Source organism: Stegodyphus dumicola, chromosome 5 (genome assembly GCF_044657685.1).
Source record: "Stegodyphus dumicola isolate Sdum_Otavi_A_Nest chromosome 5, ASM4465768v1".
In the NCBI taxonomy this organism is placed as follows: Eukaryota; Metazoa; Arthropoda; class Arachnida; order Araneae; family Eresidae; genus Stegodyphus; species Stegodyphus dumicola.
Window position 1 is genome coordinate 14,457,463 of NC_140772.1, and position 25,381 is coordinate 14,482,843.

General features: G+C 32.5%; 1 protein-coding gene across 1 annotated transcript in view; it reads right to left on the reverse strand.

Moving 5' to 3' along the window:
• LOC118204742 (ubiquitin-like protein 3) overlaps nucleotides 1-25,196 on the reverse strand; it is a 108,284-nt gene extending 83,088 nt beyond the window's left edge. Inside the window, exon 1 of the mRNA XM_085816459.1 lies at nucleotides 24,686-25,196. Coding sequence (XP_085672585.1) covers nucleotides 24,686-24,712 — 27 coding nt within the window. The 5' untranslated portion in view covers nucleotides 24,713-25,196. The remainder of the gene's footprint in view (nucleotides 1-24,685) is intronic.
• Nucleotides 25,197-25,381: the final 185 nt, after the last annotated feature.

The following is a 25,381-nucleotide window of genomic DNA, read 5'->3' on the forward strand; positions in this document are numbered from 1 at the left end:
TATATGAAAAACCTTGTGTAATAATAAATTATTAATATATATAGGTAAATGGTATTTTTATATATTTTATCGGGTAAAGTGCAGAATCGCCCACTTATTTATTTGGCACTTTGTACAAAAGTAAAAGGAATTGGATTTTTGTCAATTTTCTTTTGACTTTTTAAGTGAAAATAGGTCGATGTGTACATGAATAAAGTCAAAGGAGTGCACAATGGCATTTTTGTGCAATTCTGGGATGTTTTTTTAAGTGAAAATATGTCGATGTGTACATGGATACCGAGTATGTGCAATTCTTAAAAACACTCCAAGCAGTGGGCGATTCTACACTTTCCCCATTTTTCTATAGGAATTTAGTTTCATTAAATTAGTTATTTAGTATAATTATGTGTATATGAGTATATTCACACTTATTCGCATAGATGGAATTTTTACAGTACGAAAGTTAATCTTTTTTACATCAAGAACTATATATACTATAAATACCCATTATGTTATAGATTTTATTTATATAAAATTTGTGGAAGATTATATAGCACTAAAAGTGAGATACGGAATAAAACATTATACGCTATGAGATATTTTCTTAATTCCCGAACTGTGTGTTAAGAATTGGTATTTGTTGAAACTTGTAAATTTTTAAAAATTCATTTTGTTACAATATAATTTATTGTATTTTGGGTACGATTAAGTTTATTATATGTTATCTTCATGTTTCATTTATTTTTTGAGAGATACAGGTAACATTCAAAGTATTGTAATAAGGGGTCGACACAGTGTTTGTATATTATTAGTTCTTCACTACATTATATTCTTGGATTCATCCTTTCTTCCACGCAAAACATCTATGTGTATGCATGTCATAATAAGCTGCAGGGTGTTACTATCATTGGTAAGCGAGCTTTAAGGGGATAGCAAGTATGCTAAATTTGAACTCTATGTTAAGTTTCTAATTTGCAAGTCCCGTATTCTTTTTGCTTGCTTGTTAATAATGTTTCTCTTCCTGAAAATTTGGGTTTCTTCTAGTTTTGTTTTTTAATTTGGTTTAGTGCATTGTAGGTAACTTAAACTTTAAGCAGATGCTAGAAAGTACCATCCTTTGGCAATACATTTCTCATTAGGTATCAAATTGTTAAACAAGCTGATGTGATTAAATACAATTGTTTAATTTCCCAATTAAAGAACTGAAATACAAATATATGCAGTGAGGTACAGTACTATATGTATATATTTATAATGAAATGAATAATATATATATAGTCAAAGTAATGATTCGCAACCATCAAATGAAATGATATTATATATATATGTAATGGATTCTGTAGTCGAATACAAGCAGCTGAATCCGTAATGAACAGCAAGAATTTTGATGGCTTAGAGATGTTGAAACTCTAATCCACAATGAATAAGAAATTTGGCAGTTGAGGTAGATTTAATTCAACTTTTCTTTCAGCAAATATGTTGCAGCCACAAACAAGTTGGCACATTATTTATGCCTATTCCAAAAATTAACATTTTTGATAAATGTGTAGTAAGAAACAATGACTGCAATCCAGCAAATACAAAGCGTAAAAAGCAGATGCGTTATGTTAAGGGTGAAATCTTAATTAAGACCGAGTTAATTTTGGTTTTCGATGCATTTTTACTCGTATTTGATAGTTAATACTGCTCTAAAATTACAATTGGCTGTTTGAGTTTTAGTTTCTTTTACAACATCAAATTATGTAAGAGTCATATGACATGAATTAATCTCGAAATGATGCAGTGCAGAAAGAAACTTTTTTTAGAATAGAGAAGGAAAATTAATTTTACGCTGCTAATTTAATCTTTTGCATATTCCTTATTTTTCTTACATATATACATGTACATATATCATTCGATGGTTGTGAATCATGACTTTGGTTATTATCTTTCTATTCATTTTATTTTCAGAATTATATAAAGGTAGTTTAAAATTTTGTAATATGTTTATAGATATTGACGTGCATTAAGGACAGGCTCGTAGGCTTCTAGATATTTTAAAATTTTTATTTATTCGCATTGAGTTTTATTTAAAATTACTTTACATGCTTTCTCCGCAATTTAGTTCTGTTCAATGCTAATTATGTACTTCTGCTGGTTTATGTTTTTATGGAAATTTGATTTACAGTTCTATTTTTGTGTATGGATACTCCACTATAGTATAATGCTATTGGTTCTGTTTATGGGTTTTGTGCAGCGATTTTTCCAAGAGGTACCTTTATTGGTCTGTGGATTTTTGTGTAGTGGTTTTTACAGGATTTGGCATATGGGTGCCTGTATAGGTGTACATGCTTTTGTTTACTGGTTTTTACAAGGCATAGACCTACGGAATATCCATTTTTTTTTTATGGAAATTTGGCCAATGGATATGCATATAAAGTTTTGATTTTTGGCTATGGGTTTTTACTGGGATTTTGTTTATAGTGCCTACAGTTCTACAGGTTTCTACAGAGATTTGGCCTACTCGTATCCGTACAGTCGTACGGGTTTCTGTTTACAGGTTTTTTTACGGGTATTTGGCCTACAGGTACCTATACAGCCGTGCAGGTTTCTTTCTATGGGTTTTTACGGGAATTTGGCCTACGGGTATCCGTACAAACGTATGGGTTTTTACGGGTATTTGGCCTACGGGTACCCGTACAATTGTACGGGTTTCTTTCTATGGGTTTTTACGGGGATTTGGCCTACGGGTACCCGTACAACAGTACGGGTTTCTTTCTATGGGTTTTTACGGGGATTTGGCCTACGGGTACCCGTACAGTTGTACGGGTTTTTGTCTATGGGTTTTTACGGGGATTTGGCCTACTGGTACCCGCAGAGCTGTACGGATACCCGTAGGCCAATTCCCCGTAAAAAATTTTATGGGTTTCTACGGGGCATTTTTAGCAGGGGACCCTTGGTGCTTTATCTCAAAACTGGGGTGGAAATAGAAGTCCAACCTCCTTAAGGCTCTGGCAGCCATCCTTCCATGAATTTCATGCACAAAATAATAACAGAATATAAAAATAGCAATCTACTGGAAATGCATGTAGTGCTTCAGTGCAATTCAATTTCTCTGATGCTAGATTCAAACTCAGAAAAATGATTTTATTGTTTCAAAACTTTAATAAAAGTTCGGACAAGATTTCAACGTTTTTAAGGTAGTTTCTGCAAAGAACCACCTTTAAAATGCTTAGAAATAAGTATGTGATGATTAAGAAAGTACTATAAAGATAGAAAACTCTTAAACAAGTACTGCTGCTGCATACAAATGTTAATAAAGAAAATTAAAATATTAATATTTATGCACACTTGAAAATTATAGGTTAGGTTATTTAATTACGGCAAACCCTCGAGGGCTATCTGCCTAAGAAGAGGAATGCCTTCGTGGAGGACTTTCTTAGGGAAACTGGCTCGTATACACGTTACACATGGGGAAAACCTCGAAAACACCCATGCAGCCAGCCCGTTCGCGGGATTCGAACTACCAGTGTTTGGCGACTTTACCGCTCGGCCGCTGGTGGCAATTGAAAATTATAAAAATGATCTGCAACTTTTTGACAGAAAACAAACGTTAGAATCGCACACTAATGGGACATTTACTTCAGTCACTATTAATTAATTAGTTCAGAATTATTAATTAATACTTTTCTAAGTTGACTCTCCACACTAGATGATTTTGTGGAGGAGGTCATTTTAGAAATGAAACATTGCCTCAAAATATGAGACTTCAATGCCTCTGTTTATGGACATGAGTGTTACGCAAAAATGGATTCACGTATCATCAGCTTACTGTAATAGACAACTACTGCAAGTGGCTCATAAATGGACCATGACTGGATACTGAGTAAAATGTGAAGAACCAGTTTTTTTGGGGGGGGGGGTCAATAGCTTTGATGTTTTTCCGTTATTGTACCTAATAATAATGTATACAGTAAACTGTGTGGTATCTCTAAATTCACACTGAGGAGAGTGTTGGAACTCTGAATGAGTTCCAACACCTAGCAGCTTGTCAATGCTTGTATAGAATTCAGTAGCAGTCATGTCTACGGCTCCATGATTGATTTAAAAGTTTTAAATTTTCTGAAGTATTCTTTTATTTTTTCTTCTTGCATTTTTAGCTAATCAAAAATTACAAATTTTTCAGGATATTCTTCAGTTTTTTCCATGCTGGATTAATTTTTGAATTTTTCTCTGATTTAGATCCTGGTAATGAGAGGAAATCTTTATTCAAATTGAATTTAGTAGTATTTTCTTTTTCATTTTTTGTGGGGTTCTTACTTTGTATTGAAATTTTCGGATATCTGCTACATCCTTTGTATGATAAAATGTAATTTCCATTACATAGAAGAAATATATTTCACCTGGTAGGCACAGTTAAGCACCTTTTCCTGTAGTGGCATAATTCAAGAGTGTTGCTCATAGTGTTAACACTTTTGGCACAGTATGGACCCAGGTCTAGATTTATACGGCTCTACAAGACTGTTATGGCCTCTCAACATTTCAACATATTTTTTCTTTCTAATTATTATTTCTGTTAAGAAAAGTGACAATGGGATGACGTTACCTGTAAAGATGGTGAGCTGTCACATTTTAATATCAGGGATACCATTTTCAATTCTTTTTATTATTAATTCTTTACTGCTGTTACATAGTAGTTTCTTTATTACTGCTTTGATGAGCTTTATGAAATTAGAAAGGTGTGAAAGGGCATTCCTTGCTCCTTAAAAATCCTTGTTACATTTTTGCAGTCATTCATGTTGTAGTTTGAACTCTTAATTGTTCTGTTTGTACTTTTTTCTCAGCTGCTGTTTCCTTGCTTGAAGTCACCCTCATTTCTTCGTCTTCCATATGATTCTTGGAGTTCACATTTGAGAATTTATTTCCCTGGGCTGGTTCCTAACTTTCTGAATTTAAAAAGCAATCTTCTGTGGGTAACCTGAGGTGTCATAAATCCTTCGGAGGTCTGTGACGATTTCTTTCTTCGAGTTTTTGCACTAGAGATACGAATGGTTTTCTTGTTAGAGATTATCTCAGTATTTTCATTTAATTCTTAAGAATTATTTGCATTAATGATAAGTTGAGTAATATGCTGCAACTGCTTTTGCAACAAGGTTGTTAACCTGTTGGATTTTACTTTCCATTGTTATTTTTAAGTTAGTAATGCGTTCTAAGGAGCAACCAATAATTGCTAAAGAATTTAGACACTCTAATCTTATAAACATCTATGTTTCCTTTATAACTACCACCATTTTTTCTAAGATCAGTTTCCAGTAGCTACTGGCATCTCCATGATAATAAAAACAAAACAACTGCCATATTTAATGAAGTATACAGCACTGCTACTATTAATTTTAAAGACTCTAATCTAATGATCACTGAATGATGCACAAACTAGGATCATTTGAGAGCATCTTTTAAATAGCTGACCACAACAAAGAGCACAAATATGCCATTTTGACCGATTTATTCACTAGAGACGGAGATGAATAATACAGTAGGGATTTTTTCCATTCTTATTTTTTTCCTAATTTATTTTCACTGCAAATAATCCAAGATACGATCATCATTTGTAATAAACTGTTCGATTACACTGTGTTTAATTTCGTACATTTGCTTATTTATTTACGCACTGGTAAATGTATGAATGTTTTTAAAATTTAATGGTACTGTTCTATTATTGGCACTGGATTCATATATCACCAAAAGCTGACGATCTGGTGAAAAATTCGAAACATAAAAATAATCGATAAAATATTTACGATATGGTTAAGCTGAAGAAAAATCTAAGGCAAAAAGTACCACAACAGATATTTGTACAATTAGAAATTTTTAATGTCAGTTAAGCAACTTACCTAAGAAATTAAAAAAAAAAAAGGATCGGTTAGAAAATTTAGTGAATTAAGATTAATACAGAAACGTGAAACTGTTGATATAATTTAAAATGTCTGAAAAGATTTGTATTTTAGGCCTCTGCTGCCGCCACATTAATTCAAATAAGAATCTATAGTCTGGCCATCTCAAATGCAACCTTGGCTGGCATTCTGCCAAAACACAGAGACTCGTCCAAAAGGGGCGATATTACTTGCTGCAAAGTGAAGATCACATGAAAGTCTTCCCTTCAGCGGAAAGAGAAAATTTATATGCTGCAGGGAAAGAAAGTCCCCATCCTTCTACCCTACTTTGAGAATAATTCAGTCCGAATGGTGCACTCGTATTTATGCTCATGGTCGGCGATAAGGCAGTCTAACTATAATTGATTACATTCAGTGCTGCGCTGAAGTCTGTTTCGCCCTCTCCCACAACTTGGAAGGTTTGAGCATGATAAGTAGTATCGGGATCGATAAAACTATACTTATGGTTAATGCAGAAATGTTCAAATACAGATCTTCACATCTTTATTCTGGTGCCTCTTTCGAAATGTAGAACTTCATTTTATGGTTTTTCATACACTTTCTTCCAGAGTGAATGCTTGAAGAAATTGTATGGAAGATGTTTCATCATTATTTGAGTTCCAAATTTTCAAATTCATGGTAAATACAAGAATAGTAAAAACAAAAATGGTCGTTACTGGATTTAAAAAAAAAAAAAAAAAAAAAAAAAAAAAAAAAAACTAAAGGCAAGACGAGACAGCCTTTTAACATCCATGGCAAGTTTCTGAAGTGTTTTCAGAGGGTTTCTGTTGATGAGATTTTAATTGAAGCCTGCTGTAGTCTTTCAAACATTTCTTCCCAAAGCACAGCTCCAATGTGCTGGATAAAGCTTCAAAGTCTAACCATTAGGTTTCAGGAAGAATCTGAAGGGTATCTGCTGCATCTCCTCTGACAGAAGTGATGAAATAACAAGCCTTGGCTTGGGAATCCCATCCATTTGCATCTGCCACTATAGAAAATTGTGTTTTTTACACTTGCCAGGAGGTCTTTCCATCATATGTGGATAGCTTAAGAGAGAGACGAGCAGTCATGGGTAAAAATTTAAAACCCTCAAAGTGTTTCCTGATGTAGCTATGTACTTCTTTAACATGTCAACTTCTTTGGCTATGGCAGCAGAAACCCTACCATCAATCTGTTGCTGGACGGCAGAAACTCTTAAGATTTGTTGCTTTACTCCAGCAGAAATTCTCCCTTCTATTTGTTCTTTTACAGAACAAACTCTTTCTTCAATGTGTCTGACTTTATTTTCAACAGGGTCAATTCTTGCCTTTCATAGCCTCAAATTTGTTTTCTATTATGCAGGTAATTTCTTTTCATTTCCTCTTGATCTGCTTCTATCTTTTCTTGAACAGCTTTGTTTTCTTCTTTAACAGATATTTAACCATCTTCAATCTTTATCAACCCCCTTTATCCCTTCTTTAAAACAGAGTCTGGGCCAGCTTTCATCTCTTTTTTAACAGAATCTTGGACAGCTTTCATGTTTGCTTTAAATGCAGCAAAAGCTGCAACCAACTTCTTAACTGCTCTTCCATCCCTCTCGTTTGCTGGCATTCATTTCCACTTCTGACACCAAAGTGATGCATGCATACAGGTTTGTAATAGATTGAAGGCACAAGTTAGATAAAAGGTTAATACAATTTATTCTTATCAAAAGAAATGTAACAGAACAGTGGAATTTGCCTCAGAGATATTCGTACAAGAGTTCACAATACCATGCAATATAACCAGTAGTTATACTTCAAACAAATAAACACATTAAAATACAACACAATGCAAAGAGAAAGTAAATCCAATCTCCCGCTGAACTCGCAACAATAACAACAGCAGCTAACTAAACAACTGATCTGAGATGCTCTCTCTAGCATTTTTTAGATTTCAACAGGTCGTTTGAAACTTCTAATTTCTGCTTCTCAAGATTTCTGGAAAACAATAAGATGGATTACGGTTATAACTAACATAGTAGTCGATTACATTTACTCAGTGTAAATAACAATTAAAGAAATGCCCAGTTATTAAATGCACATGCCCTTGTATTCTTACTTTTCCGACATAGCTTTCAAAATTTGTCTCCTGCTGCATTGCATTGGAAAAAATTCCCGACTTTCAATGGCTAATGTTTAGCCAATCATCAGTGGCATAGCTAGGATTCTAGCGCCCGAGGTCAACAGAAGAATTTGCGCCCTTTTCTGTGTGCCAAGAATGGAAAACATTTTATTAAAACATTTTGTAGCATCAATTTGGCACTGCTGGATGCTGCACCCAGGGACAGATGTCTCCCCTTGTCCCACCCTAGCTATGCCACTGGCAATCATATTACTAGTAGCCACTGCATTACAAAAAATGCCACTTCTGATTGCTTCAGTGACTGATAATGCTTTTGGGCTCATCCAAAGAGTTGCAACTTTTACTCCCCCCCCCTTCAGCAAAAGAAGCTACGGAATAGCTTCCTTTTTATTTCAACATCCCCTCTGCCAATATTTAAATCTAGATTGATCTGCCACTGTTTAGCAGCCCCAAATACATGGCTACTAGCGAGCCTCATATTAACAGAAAATACTAGTAAGAGGTTTTGCATGACTTTGCTGCCATTAATTTAATATACAACATAACTTGTTTACATTTAATGTGAGTAACAGAAATGAAGTTATTAAAAGCTAGCATTTAAAACGAATTGGCAGATATAACAACACAAAATGTGGGTGATCATTTCTAATAACTTCTGGGAAAGAAAAATTTGCGATTCTCAAACACATTTTATGAAATAAACATAATTGTCTGCTGAAACTGTGGTTCAGTTTTAGAGGCCCTCTGATTTCTTATTCAAATGTGCTCCAGCTAAAATTATGATTTATCTCAAAACTCTAACTAGCTGCAAAACATTTTAAGCTCAATAGTAAGAAAACTGAAACACCGAACTCTATCCAAAGCACTCCTTTCAGTAATTTTGTCATGTTCTGAAGATAAAACAGGATGACTGGTTAAAAAAGCTAAAGGCAAATCAATTGTGGATAACTTCAATAGTATCAAAAGAAGTACACAGTGACAAAAAAGGTTTAGTATGATGTGCAAGTCTGACAAAGCAATACACATGCGCACAATTTACAGAGTATAATACCTACAAAGCAGTAGAGAAGTAGTGAATTTTCATATTCTCCTGAATACTTCAATTAAAAAAAAAAAAAAAAAAGCTACTCACTAAAATCTCTGTGCAACTGCAAAAGAGATTCTAAAATATAACTTGACTAAGAATAATTAAATTATGCACATTTGACATTTGGAAGTTTATCTCTAATATGTTAAATATATTTGCAAAAATATTCCACATACAATTTTGATTATATTTTGCTTTACCAAGTTAAAAATTGCATTTATAAAACTGACTTTATCAAGTTATCTTCATAAGTCTGATAATCCATCATATGACTGAACTTTATGTATAACATTTTATGGAATGTTATAAGCAATTAAGTCTGCCAAGTCTCGTAAGATAAAATTTACATAAAAATCTGCACAAGTTAAAATGGTGATAGTTTTAAGAAAATAAAAGGATAAAGGATATTTTTAGTTTTAAAGTTAATATAATTAGTACCACTATTTAGAAAGACTTGAGGATAACTTTAGAACACCTTGCATAAAACTTTGAAATTTTTTAATATATTCTGAAAGACGAAAATTTACTCCATCATCCTTCACATTCTAACATTTATGCGAGACTTCACACAGGGGGGGGGGACTGCTTTTTCTAATTTCATTCATTTTTTAAAATTATATCTAATACAAAACTAGTGAATTTACCAAAGGGACATTTTGAAAAAACAAAAAAAAAAAAAAAAAAAAAACCCGTGATCGGTGGAAGAAGAAGAATGATGCACAATCTAAAATATATTTATAAGATTTAAAAATTTTATTACATAATTCCACAATATTCTTGCAGATACCATATAAAGTCACATAATTTTGTGAATAATCTTCACAGCCCTATTCTACATATTTTAAAACTAAATAATTTTTTTTCCTTGAATGAAGAACTTCATGAAATCACAAGATGTTCAGCAGTAGTAATCATCAGAACTTACTGAGTTTTCTTTGCTGAATGTTGCTTGCTATAACAATTCAGCAGTGATCTTATAAACCAGTAGTCCCACCCCAAATTATATGCGAGCTGAATGCACAATCTAAATGCAGCTGACAGGCCGAAATTTGTTTTAACAAAAACCGAGTTGACTAAATTTTATTTACTAAACATTTAACAAGAATAGTAATAATAATGATCCAAAGAAAAAAATTCCATGTTTTCCCAGCTGGGTACGGGAATATTTGACCCTGGTAGACTACAATTAAATTGGTTAGAGTAGATTGAAGAGTGCCCCTTGGATTATTGCTAAGTTGTTCTTTCATTTATCGCCAAGTTGTTCATTATGGTAACCTGAGTAGTTAAATGCTATGGAAAGCCTATTACGACGTAACTGGTTACGTGACTGGGGTAAATATGAATGATAGGACACATTTTAGATAAGAAGTACGTTGTTATTTTGTAGTTCACACAATAAAATGGCTGAACATTGCAAGATTAATTTGAAGTTTCTGTACGATTTGGAACGGAAGGAAAAAAGCATTAATTGACTGGTGTGTAAATGAAGGTTTACTAAGTTGCCATTGTAACGTATTTGTGTTGCTACCAATATAATTCCACTAAGAAATATAAATTACCGCAGACGATGAGAGGGCTTAAAAATGTTTTTCAGTTATTCTGCAAGTACTGACTAATAAAGTTGGTTGTTTGTTCAAAAATGGTGAGATTTCTTTAAAACTTCATTACAGACGTATATAGTAAAAGTCCGTAATCCGGACCTCATAGCCACAAACTCCCGCATGCGTGTAAAGAGATACTGTTTATAGAAGAGAGAATTAAAGAGAAAGTATTAGCACATTAAGTATATAATTTCTGCATGCCATCTTGCCAGATTTAAACTGATGATCTATAATCCGGAATCGCCAACGTCCTGGGATAGAAAGGTGAAACCAGTGTATATTTAAAAGAAAAAAAATGCAGTACTTGTGAGTATAAGTTTTAATGAATACTGTGCCATTTTGTATGAAAATGTTGGATCTTATTAAATTCAACTAATAGAATGATATTCTTAGCTTTTGGATTAAAGCGTCAAAATATTTAGTGTTCTTTTAAAACTTGAGCTCTTGTATTAAGAGCGGCAAATTTATTACGTTAATATTAGAATATTTTTATTATAAAATTTGAGCTCTTGTATTAGAGTGGTAAATTTCTTACGTTAATAATAGAATATTTCTACTGTGAAATTTAAGCTTTTGTATTAGAGTCGTAAATTTATTACATTAATATTAGAGTATTTCTATTATGAAATTTGAGCTTCTGCATTAAAGTGGCAAATTTACTACGTTAATATTAGAATATTTCTACTGTGAAATTTAGGCTTTTGTATTAGAGTCGCAAATTTATTACTTTAATATTAGAATATTTTTATTATAAAATTTGAGCTTTTTTATTACAGACCCAAATCAAGAATTTTGATGTGTGAATTAAGTTAGAGGCTTGAATTCTTTTTTTATTTACTTTAGTATAGTATAATATTAAGAGCAAGCTTTTCAGATTTTTGTTTATCGGAAAGCACATACATTTTATCGCATTAAGTGTTTTAGAAAAAAAATATGTTATGTCATACTTTAATTTCTAAAAAAAAAAAAAAAAAAAAAAAAAAAAGGCTAGATTGAGCAAATTGATTTGATTTTTTTGAATACTGAATAAAAGCCTTTCAAAATTAATTTTGAAATGGTGTCGAAAGATTTTTTTTATTTCTAAACATGTCATTTCTTGCCAAGGGTAGAAAACAAGATTTAATAGAAGTAGCCGAAGAATTAGGCGAGGAAGGGCCACTAACTAGTAAGGTCCCAGAAATTAAAAAGATAATCACTGAAAGACAGTTTTACCATGAGGAAGAAATTAAATTAATTCTAAACCGAATAATTGCTGAACGCCGGATACGTTCCATCGAAGTAGAGCGTAATGCGAAACAGCGCTAAGCGAGGCTATCTTAACATGTAAATAATGGGGTTAGGGGAAGACGGATAAAAAATGGTTAGGCATTAAATTTAATAATGTTTTTTTTTAATAAAAATAAAATCAAACATTTATTTTTTACAAAAATAAAAACAATATAAACGCATATACTTTTAAAAACAAATAAAATTCTCAGTCAGATCATTCAGTCTATTCTGGGTTTCCAATTTTCTGCCTTTTTGTCAAGAAGGCATTATGATAGATTGGCTTAATGGCATATTGCGTTCAATTTCGTCGTCAATCCATATAGACAATCGTTTTTTCATTTCCTCTATAATGTTATTTCTAGAACGGGTAATTCTAGTTGCAGAGCTTAACGTAGTCGCAGTTGCCGATGACAGTATTTTTTCTTTATTCTTAAGAATTGTCCTTATTGTTGAAGTTGCCAAAATCAATGCAGCACTAATTTGAGATTGACGTTCACCAGAATCTAATCTTCTAATCACTTGCATTTGAGTTTCCAGTGAAATGCTTTTTCTGGTTGCTTTCTTTTCTTGTTTTTTATTATCACCCATGATAAAAACTAAAGATCATAATATTTGTCACTGTATTAATCGTTATAGTATTATCCAAATTTAAACTTACAATAATGTCAACAAACATTTCAAATGATAAAAATGCATCCACCAAGCAAGAAACACAACTACACTGTTTCGGATATGTTATTTGGAAACCTAGCGCTGCGCACAATTTCGGAGAATCCCCGGGTTGAAATAAAAGAGCGCTAAACCGAAACAGCGCTAAACGAAATAGTGTTAAGCGGGGTCTTACTGTATCTGAAGATGTGACTAAGTACGAATATGTGAAAAATCTAATTTTAAGAAGATATAAACTTAACAGTGAAAAGCTGAAACAATGCTTTTATTGACATAAAAAAAACTCCTGAAAAATCTTGGAGAAATTATGCTCATGAACTTTATAGTTATTTTTTGGAGTGGATGGTGGATTTAGAATTTAAGACATTTGAAAATCTGAAAGATTTAATAGTTACCGAGAAAATCAAATATAGGGTTCCCATGGAAGTAAAGGATCATTTTCTCGACCAATGGATGAAATTAAAAACTCCATATGAGCTAGCAGAAAAATTAGACGAGTATGAGAGTATTAAACAGAGCTTTAAGAAGGAAAATTCTAAAAAACAAGGCTTGAAACTTCAAAAAAGTCATCAAAACGTGAACAAAATGCAAATAGACATAATCCTAAAATGCAAATCCTAATAGACATAATCCTAAAAAAATCTCAAAAGATTTTAATCCTAAACCTATAATTAAGGCAGAATGTATTAATCAAACTCATGAAAGGGAATTTGAGAAATGGAGACAACCTCGTTGTTATGAATGCGGATCCTACTCGCATCTTTGACCTCAGTATGATAAACTCAAGAAGAATTTAGAAACTGTAGCATCCAATAAAACTGTACCCTCAAATGAATTTTCCAAAAATAATTTTAAGGATATAATGGCTCCATATACCAGCGTAGGTAAAGTAAATGGCTCTAAAATGCCCATACTTAGAAATACCGGTGCAACTTTGTATTTAATTTGCCAAAAATATGTACAACCTTCCATGTATACGGGTAAGACCGTGTGGATACGAACACCTCTGGAAGGACATCCAGTGTGCTTACTTTTGGCTGAGGTAGAGCTTGAATATGATCTTGGTTATAAAATAACAAAGGCTGCAGTCTTAAGAGATTCATTAGATCAAAGAAGGTATCTTTTAGGTAACAAAACCGCTGCATTATTTGAAGAAAAACCAGATGAAGAAGTTCAAATTCATATGATAAATGCCACACAAACTCGTGCTCAACAGCGACGACTAAACAAAACGGAAAATCTGGTCTCAACAAATGAGTTAAATTCTGAAATTGCGCATTGACTGAAAATGAAAGTTTGCCTACTGTGAAATATAAACATTCAGAATTAGATCTGATAAAGGTTGTGTTGTCGTCTGTTGCAGTATTTTCGCAAACCTGGGAAGAACATTTGAAGCACTTCGAAATTATTTTCGAGAAGATGAAAATTGCTAAACTGCATATTAAGCCTTCGAAATGTCAGTTTGCTCAAACGATCACCAAATATCTAGGTCATGCAGTAAAAAAAGGTCAAAGAAGACCAGCAGAAATAAAAATCAAAGCTATAAAGAACTTTCCTAAAACTACCATGAAAACACAGGTGTGGTCATTTTTAGGACATGCGGGATATTATTGAAGGTATATTTCTGAATTTTCTGTGTTTCTGCACCACTGACAGATTTGTTAAAAGGAAAATGTTTAAAATCAACCATAAATTGGACTGATGACTGCCAAAATGCTTTTGACGAACTCAAGAAACGATTAACACAAAATCCAGTCTTGTACAGTCCGATGCTTTGAATATTGGCATTGTATTATCAAAGATAAATGCTAAAGGCGAAGAACATTCAATAATATTTCTTAGGAAAACGCTTTCACCTACTGAACAGAAGTACAGACCAATTGAAAGGGAGTGTGCTGCCATTTTCTTTGCAGTACAAAAGTTAAAATGCTACCTAGATGGACCTCATAAGTTCATCATTCCGACAAATCATAATCCTCTAGTATGGTTGGATAAAAACACTGGGACTAATCCTAGACTATCATGATGGGCTTTGATCTTACAACCTTTTAACTATGAAGTTTTGCATAGAAAGGGGATGCATGATTAAATGCTGACAGTTTTAAGTCGTTGCATCCAAAATCTCACAACTAAAAATATACATTCTAGGAAGTTTAAAACTTTTATTGTTTAAATTTTTGTAATATCAGAATACAGTCAAAAGTCGTTAATTCGGACACCCATAATCCGGACCTCAAAGCTACAAACTTTCTGCGTCAATGCGACGCATGCGCAGAAAGTAAAGGTCTTACGCGCATGCGTCCTTTACGGCTTTACGGCTGCGAATTTGCGTATGCGCAAAATACGTTTACGACACAGCAATTATAGGACTTGAACAGCGGAACTTTGTAACTGAACAAGAAATTATGTCTGTTTATAGAATAAAAGAGAATGTATTATCACATAAAAAACGAAGCAACTTAAACAATTTACACTGAAAGAAGTGTTTAATAAAGTAAACAAATAAATATTAAGCTTTTTTTTTTTTTTTTTTTTTTTTTTGTAAATTTTGATACCCTTTAGATCATAATTGTTCTTTATTTCGTAAATTACGGTTTCATATTTTTAATTTTATAATTTGTGCATGCCATTTTACCAGATTTAAACTGATGATCTATAATCCGGAAAAATCGATAATCCGGAATCGCCGGAGTCCCGACGAGTCCGGATTAACGACTTTTGACTGTATTACATTTTATATGTTTATTTAAATACTTCTTTGAAAGCACTTTTACTCATTTAGTCAGATATCCAATTGTATTTGTTACAGATATGCTTGAACATCTTTCTCTTGTTTAAAAAAAAAAGGTATTAAGGAAAAACTTTTCTTTGAAAAGCTCCCCGTGAGAGAGGGAATTTAAGACTAAAGTACTGTATTTGATGGCATATAAGACACACTCTTATTTAGAAGGCCACACACAAGGAAAAAAAGAAAGTTTCAATAGTCCGCGCGAGAGCGCGTTACCACAATAACTTAAAACGTGGTTTCTTTTAGTTCTCACGTTTCATAAAAGCCAAATAAACAATCATTGAATGCAATTACCAAACATATTTTTATTAAGAAAAATTAACAAACGGCAAGCTTTTTTGAACATTATAAGTAAATTTCAATAATGAATAAATTAATGAACGGCAAACAATCAAACATAATACAAAATAAAGCAGAAACAACAAAAAACACAGATTCAAGGAAAACATTGCCTATCATGAAATTAGACTTTAATCACTTTCAGAACCATAACCATAAAAATCCTTTTCACTATCATCATCATCGAAAACGAGAATATCGTCATCACTACTGTTTCCCTCAACGCTAGTATCACCTTCTTCGAATAATGCGTCGTCTTCTGTTTCGTCAAGAGCATTACTGATTTTGCATTGATGAGCCTTGCCTTTTCAAAAACCTGTAGTACCAGCCCTCAGACCCTGAAAAGTTCCGATTCCCATGTTTTTCTGCTAAATCCTTTGGCCTCATTGATTATCATTTTGGTTGAAACACTTATCCCAGATTTCCTCTTATCTATCACCCACATTTTTACGGCATTTCCAAGTTCAGGCCAAGATGGAGCTGGGCATCAAATATTATGTTTTTGTTTTTTTTAGCAGTTTTCAGTTGATCTTCCTGCAGTTACCAAGTACGTATCATTCTCTCGGTAGGTGGTGGACCGAAATGCCTTGCTGCTGCTGTTTCCATGCACTTTGGCGTAGTTTAACACTCTTAGTTTATATACTGAATTGTATAGCTTAATCTCTTGTTTCCTGTAGTCGTATTTTCAGGGCATTTTTTTAAAATAGTTTTAAGCACCGATACTGACACGTTTATACAGAGTAGCACCGATACCGACATGTGTGTCGGCCGAGTCAAAGAAAGTCTATGTAAAGAAGGAAAGGCTCCATAGACGTAATGTGCCCGTCCAGGGGGGGCCCCAAGAACAACGCGCAGTGCAGGGAGAAAGTTATGCCACATACGCATGACGTCATGTGGGTGACAGCGTTAGTTCTTGGCGTTTGTTTACTTTCGTTGCATCAACAGTTTGATTTGATTTGTGTTTTTAATTTGCTATTATACCTAGACGGAAGTGGCAAATTGTGCTATAGCGTTGTGTCAGAATTATACACGTTAATACGTTTTTTGGCGGAAAACACTCTTTACAACCAGATAAAATAACTATTTTTTAATGAATTTATGTAGTTTTCATACATAACTGTGATGTAATTTTACATTTTACTGCTATTTTACATTTAAATTGAAAAAATTTCTCATTTTAAATCATTTTTTATCATAATCTTCATTTTGTGTACGAGACTTACATCGTAGTGAGATATTTAAATTCAGTGTCATGTTTAACAAAACTGAGTACCTGAATGATTAGTTAATAAATTCGCGTATCCAACTTCATTCACATGTTTTGGTTACTTTCTTTACATCCCAAACGTAATTCTATGTATTGAAGCAGCGTCTGGGTTAAGCTTTGCGAACTAAGTAAACTGATACATGCCTCACCGTGAGGAAAGAACAATTTCTCGACCAGACTGTGATGCAAACATCGAATGAGTGAGTGACATATTTCCTTCAGTGTTATTTAACTGATGCATACAGGTATGTGTGGTGTAATTTAATTGATATAACTTACACATGCTTGAACCTGAAGGAAAACAAATCTGTGTATAATGCTAGAATACAAATAGCGAAAGAGTAAGTAAAATATTCTGTTCAGTGTTATTTAACTGCTGCATATGTTTTAATTTTGATTCCATATAACTTGTTTTTAATTATAAGAGAAAGAAAAATAATTCAATATTGAACACATATTTCGAGTATAACAAAAGTATTTTAAGAAACAACCTGATAAAAATACATTAGTAATTAAAAATATTTAATTTGTGTACAGACTGAATTGAAATTAAGATGTGGTGGTGTATTTAACTATGGCAAAGCACACTAGGGCTATATGCGTAATAGGTGTGATGCCTTCGTGGAGGACTTTCTCAGGGAAACTGGCTCGTATACACGTTACACATGAGGAAAACCACGAAAATGCCCATGCAGCCAGCCCGTTCGTGGGATTCGGACCGAACTACCAGTGTTCAGCGACTTTACCGCTCGGCCGCTGGTGGGCCGAAACTAAGATGTAGGGCAAGTTTATTATTATCATTATTGTGCATATATGTGTAAGAAAATGTATTTTAATTGTTCCATTTTTAATGTATGGAAGGAAGAATAGGATGCCAATATCGAAGATTATTTACTATAGCAAATAATCACGTCAGGATAAATGTTATATAGAAATCTTGGGAGTGTAAGGGATTATAAGAGTACTTTTAGATTATACTGAAAATATATGCACTTCTGCTAAAATCTGAAGTGAATCAGTATGAAGTGACTTTAAAAAGAATGCGATAAGTATACTATTTAAAAGTATAATGACGGATATTAAGAAATTTGTAGAATTTTATGGTATTTAAATATGAATTTGTTAAGTCAAATCTTTTTATATAGATTTTTGGTTGAGATATGTAATTTAAACTGAAAAACACGATCATATATTTCTCATGGAATGTCAAAGTTCATTTGTATTAAAAAAAGTGCATGAGCAGTGAAAATAAATAGAATAATACTTTTTGATTATGTTTTTACTATGGTCTTAGCAGTTATGCCATCATGTGTTCTTTTCAACAAGATTTATTTAGTGCAAACAATATTACGAAAAAATATTGAAAAATACCTTGTTTTACAATATTTATTTCCCTTAATTAACTTAAATATCGTTTTTAATTTTCTAATGCTTTCCTTTATGAAAAGAATTTAATGTTTACAATTATTTTCAGCATTCGTACGAATTCTGTGCATAAAATAAACATTTTCTTTAACAAAATACTTAATCGGAAAGTATATACCCCGTATTTCCGGTGTATCTACCACATATAAAATGATCATTTTGCTTTAGTTTACATTTTTTCCATTACCAAAATCATGTAGCAGACGCGTCGGCCGATGCATCTTGTCTCCCGGGTGTTGTCACTACCAGCAACCAATGGCACGCTTTTTCCGTTCCTGGCCTAACCTTAGTATATTAAAGAACCTTGGTGCCCGTCGAACCTGTTTGAACTTCAACATCAGCTTCGAGCTTTGGCGCTTTTTTTTTTTGGCGACAGATATTTCACGCATGAGCAAAATAATTATGGCTGATGTAGAAAACGTTATGTGCGTCTAGATCTTTATCCGGGCTAAAAATATAATTAAGTATTGAAAGTTAACCTGTGTCCTTCACGCATAAAACGCAGGTAACTTTTTTGACACCAAATTTAGGAAAAAAAAAGTGCGTCTTATATGCCATCAAATACGGTATTTGCATTGCTACCTACATAATTCCACTAACAAATGTAAATTTGCGCAGACGATGCGCACGCTTAAAAATGTTCAGTTATTCTGTAAGTTGTGACGGAACTACTCTGATATGCGCCCTCAAGTCGCCAACTTCACGCTGCCATATTACTATCTAAATTTGTCTACATTTTGAACTTTTAGCTTAAAATGTCTCCAAAAACGCTGTTTTCGCACATACAAAAACTACGTTTTGAACACACAATTTAGCTAAAAATCCGAAACAAAAACAAAAAATTTAGATAGCAAAAACGTAAAGTTTCTAACCAAAAATATTTGACAAGAATCCATGTACACAGCGACATGTTTTAACTTAAAAAAAAAATCTACGAATTGCACAATGTAGGTAACGAACGAATCTACAAACTACGCAGACCTCACTTTAATAAATTAACATAACAACAATAAATTTCAAAGAATACCATGTACACAGCATCCTGTTTAAACTTAAAAAAAATTGGTTGATCTTTACATTATGGTAACTTGGCGATTTTTTGGCGAAAATTTGGCGACCAACTCTCCTACAGCAACTCTCTATTTTTTCCCCGCCGCCATTTTGTCTTCACGAAGTAAAGACATGTTTCTTTTCTTTTTATCTACTGAACACTTCTTCCAACAATCTACTAGCCGAATTACACTTATGCTAAAAATTTTATCGAAAAAAACTGCTTAATCATGACAAATATTCACTGCAAAATTGGGAAAAAGTGCACAATACCATACTCCTTACGCGTTTTTCAAAATAACACATACACATAAACCATGTACACGTCGACTTATTTTTACTTAAAAAACATCCCAGAATTACACAAAAATGGCATTGCGCACACTCTTCACTATATCCATGTACACTGCTTTTTTCTCATAAATTAGAAAAATTTCACGAAAATGCATAACAATTTTCTGAATCTTTAAACCCGGTAAAAAGAACATATATGAAATTACCTTATCGAGAAAAAGTATATACCCTTTCCAAATATAAACATTTCCACATATAAAATAAATAAAATATCTAAAAACTTTTACCTCTAAATTATCTATTATATTTTAAACGTCACCAAAGAATTCATACCGCAAACATTACAAATACTTAGTGTCAAATATTTAAATTATTTCCATGCACGTTTACTTCACTAAAACATATACCAAATTCCTACAAACATAAAATTCACAAATAACTATCATTTAATTAAAATATCACTAAACCATGTACACGTCGACTTATTTTTACTTAAAAAAACATCCCAGAATTGCACAAAAATGGCATTGTGCACACTCATCACTATATCCATGTACACTGCTTTTTTCTCATAAATTAGGAAAATTTCACGAAAATGCATGAAAATACTCAACGTATACTACTCAAATATATTCCAAAATACGACAAACATATAACTCCCAAAATCACGATCATTAAATTAGAATATAATTAAATTAAAAAACATTACTTAAAATATAAATAAGCACATACATTAAATTAATAAAAATTAGATTACAATCCTAATTACTTTAAACTAAATCATTGCTAATAACAATTTTCAAATAATACCATTTTAATTTATTTACTACTTACATTTAGAACAATGATTAAAAAAAATATCCTCAAATGATTAAAAATACTAACTTACCTAATCTTCTTCAGAATCTTCATTACGTCGCTGCAATACTACTGCTAATTTCTAAATCCTAAATCCAGTAGTCAACTAGAAGTCTATTCACCAAGTAATAAGAAATTAATAAAATTTCACCTATACTCAAACTACTTTCAGCAAACTAAATACCCTTCCTTACACTCCTTTTCACAAAATGTCCATTTTCACCATATTTCTTGCACCGCCATTTAAACTTGTAATATCCTTCCTTTCACACAATCTCAACTTATTATTATTATCAGATAAACGCATTAAAAATTTAGAATTCACTTGACAAAGTGCCATGCAATCCGAAAATTAATCAACACTATTTCACACAACACACAATGAAGCTTTTCCAAATTAACCCTCTTTTCCGATTAAAGAACTGTAATTCGTCCATTAATGTCACGTTTCACACAACACAGAATATAGCTAAATACGAAATTTCCAGATTTCCCCCCTTTTCCGATTAAACAACTGTAATTCGTCCATTAATGTCACATGACATATCTCATGATCTTTCATTTCCCTCACACAAAATAATGCGTAATTGGAACTGCGTGCTTCTCACATTATTACCAAAGTCCTAGGTAGTAACCTGTATCGCCTCCAAAATGTCGCCAAACTACCAGTTACCATATTCTAAAGATCAGCCAAAAAATTCTACGAATTGCACAATTTAGGCGAGGAAGGAATCTACGATCTACGCACTCCTCGCTTTAATAAAATAACATAACAATAAATTTCAAATAATACCATGTACACAGCATTCTGTTTCAACTTTAAAAAACATCTACGAATTGTATAGTCTAGACACTAAACAACAAAATAAAGTAAAATAAATTTCAAACAATTTAAAAAAACAACAGTAACGACAGAAACTCTTACTAAAGAAGCAATGAACATAACATTCTACAAAATATGAACAAGGATAAAATAAAATGCACTTACCATGAATTAATGCGTTTTCGAATAGCAGAAATATAAATTTCATACCGCCTTTAACATGCCGCCATGTAATCACTATCGTATTTACATGAGAGCTAGACACACTATCCAGAAAATTTATACTATGGTTCATAAATAAATAAAATCACAAATCCCTACTTCTATCATGCACTGCCATTAAAAATAATCTCCCAGGACCCTCTTTCCACAGTTCCAAATACCCACTACCCCTCAACAGGATAGCCACAATCATATTTCCTTTTGCCGAACTTCAATTCAACAACTACCATTTTATCTTTCCCTCCCATCTTCTCAGACACAGAGGCGAACCAATGAGCTCCAGCAAAAGACTTTTCAACCTCAACAGGGTTGCCATAGAACACGCAATCACGCCAAAAACCAGCGCAGAACACATATCGCCACATTTGGTGAAATTAGGGCGTATATTAGAGTTGTACCGTTTTGACTAATAAAGTTGGTTGTTCGTTCAAAAATGGCGAGATTTCTTTAAAATTTCTTTTTGTGAATTTATGTGGTGACACCAGTATATAGAGATAATTTTAGGACATCTTTGGATGCTGTTACAGAATTTTGTTTGACTGAAGACGGGGGAAATTTGTAAAAGTGGATATTTCCTTTGCGTAGTGCTAAGATGAATTTCCTTTATTATGTTATTTCATTGTTTGATTTAAAATGTAATTTATTGAGATTATATATTTTTTGTTGGCTGCTCCTTTGACTTTTTAAGCAAATATAGATCAATGTGTACATGGACAAAGTCAAGAGAGTGTGCAATGCCTAGTTTGTGCAATTCTTTGATATTTTTTTTAAGTGAAAATACGTCAATGTATTCATGGAGAGTTTGTGCAATTCTTCGACTTGTTATTTTGGATTTGCGTAGCAGTGAATTTTTGCACAAACTCGGTGTCCATATACTGCCAAAAACTGCCAAGGGCACCTGTAAATATATTTTTACCACTAAATTCACAATTTCATGCCTGCTGTGTAAATTGATCTTTATTATTTCATTGTTATCTTTTCCTATATGTTTGAACTTATTAGTGAGAAATAAATGTAATAAAAATAAAAGTCCACTAGGATCAAATATTCTGGTAACCAGGTAACAGAAAAGTAATACAAATTCTTAAAATTTATACTTATTTTCTGTTTGAAATTTAAAGATGGCATCTGCAAATTTCTTGTTAGTTTCACTATGTAATTCAAACACACCGACAAAGAAATTTGCATATTCAAACATTTATTTCACATAATTCTAATATATCGAATTAACCACTAAATTATTTAAAGTAAAAGCAAACAAATTATGAATAACTCCCATGTGCAAGAAAACCTGACAATAAATAATGAAAAATACTTTTTTTTTAATCTATTGAACTTTTCTTTGATGCATACAGAAAAAACACATTTATATCCATACAATTATACATATGATTTAGGCCTACCATTGGGAAGGGGGGGAACATTCATTTTTTATGTTTAAAATATTTATAAAATTAAGACTTCACACTGTAATTTTCTTCTAATTCTTGTCATAATAATGATAATTTATGGGTAATATATTTGTGAGCCATGTAAAACTGCTTCAGAGGCCACGTGCAGCCAGTAGACCATCAGTTTGAGACCACTGCCACACACAAACAAGATTTCCACTGAATCTTTTAGAACATTTCAAACACAAATTTACTGTTAGCTCATTATAATCAAACAGATTTTCATGGTTCATCCTATGAATCAACAGAGCAATAAATATTTATTTAGACCAAATAACGGTTAGATTCTAACACAGCCCACACCCTTGGAGGGAATGATTTTGGTAGGTGATGCATACCGATGTGTACATGGACAAAGTCAAAGGAGTGTTCAATGACACGTTTGTGCAATTCTCCGATATTTTTTTTAAGGAAAAACAGGTCGATGTGTACATGGGTACCAAGTTTGTGGAATTCTTCGACTTGTTATTTTCAAGTTGGCAATTTTGAGAAATGCATGGAGCAGTCTGTGATTCTGCACTTTCCCAGTGTGTCGCCATAGGTGTGCGACTTTGATAGGATTTTACCCAAATACCCTAAAGCACTTTGGGTTATTTAAAACTTTAATTACAGAAATGAATAGAGAAGTGGAATTTATTTATCACAAACTTACATAAAAAGGATCATCATTTAAGTTAGGAAAAAATACTTAGTTCACCGAGTTACGATACACATATCGGGAACATCTGCCCCTATTACACATTTCAATACATCACCTCAGGCAGTGAACTAACTAGTTTGTATATTTAAATAGCAGTACAAATTAGAATATTTTCATTAAAAATGGCCAACTTTCAAAAATAGCGAGAAAATAAATTCACTTTCTTAAATGCAAATGCAGGCATTTTCTTTTTTAAACTTGTATTTAATTTCAAAAATTATTTCTTACCCGGTTTTTTGACAAAAGAATAACATTCTATAACATCACATTTCTAATATTACTTGGATATTTAGAAGCCTTTTTGAAACAGCCCCACAATATCTGCATTTCATATGAATTGCAAGGTTGGCACCTGACATTAGAAACAGTTCTAAAAATTTCATACTGATATTTAAATATATCTAGATATTTAACGGAGACTGTTTCATTCAGAACTAGTTAGTTTTCAATTTATACTAATATTCTTCCAATCATAAACACCTTTTGTTTTCTTACAATGCAATGACATATTGAACAGGATAAATGAAATAAAAAGTACACGCTAGATAAATCATAAAATAAAATAATTCTAAGTTTTCACACGTACAATCGTTCAATATGAGCAGCGATATGCAAGTTTAAATAGTCCTTATTACAAGTGATCGTTGACAAAATGCAGTTTTCTAAGCAATAGCTAAGACACAAAAATAATTAAGAAAAGCCACATATAATAGACATTTACACGACAGAAATAATTCGTGTAGATCTTACTTTAAACTTCAGAAATGCAAATTTCATATTTGGACTTATTATAAACGCATTACATATTGATTATTAAAAGAATGATTTATGCACATCTATTCACTTACTTTGTCTGCTGGAGTTCTGGAACCCATAGTAAACTTTTATTAAAATCCAACAGCAGCACTTTGAAGAACACTATTCTGCGAACAATTTGACAATTAAAGAGCCAAGTAAGAGGGTTGAATGGCCCGAACTTACAAAAAATTAGAATAAAATCATCTTGAGCTAAAACGATATATATCTATGTAAATGAAAAACAAATTCCTATAGGAAATCATATAAAGCAACACAATGCCTTATAATGTACAGTCATTTAAACCTCCTACTTGGTATCCTATACGCGAAGCTGTAATACACCTAACTGGAGAAAATTTGACCTTCAACACTCTTATGCAACAAAAAGTATGCAAATTAGTTTATGCAGTAATTACTGAAGAATTCAAAATGAAATAAAGTTAAGCAGGCATGTTGAAGGCATATATCTTTGCAGTCTACAAAATAACACAACATCGCACGTAACAACAAACTTCACAACGATAAGAGACAGCCACTAAAATGGCGATGGGCAGTTGTGAAGTTGCATCATGGGAAGAATAGTCGATTAAAGCAACTTCCTGTTTATCTCATATCCGTTTAAAAAAAATAATTCTTTTAAAACTTGCATATTAATAGAAATTTTAAATATATGTAATAATTAAAAACAATGCTTTTAGTGGTTTCATAATGCTTTTAGTGGTTGATGCTTTTAGTGCTTAACAATG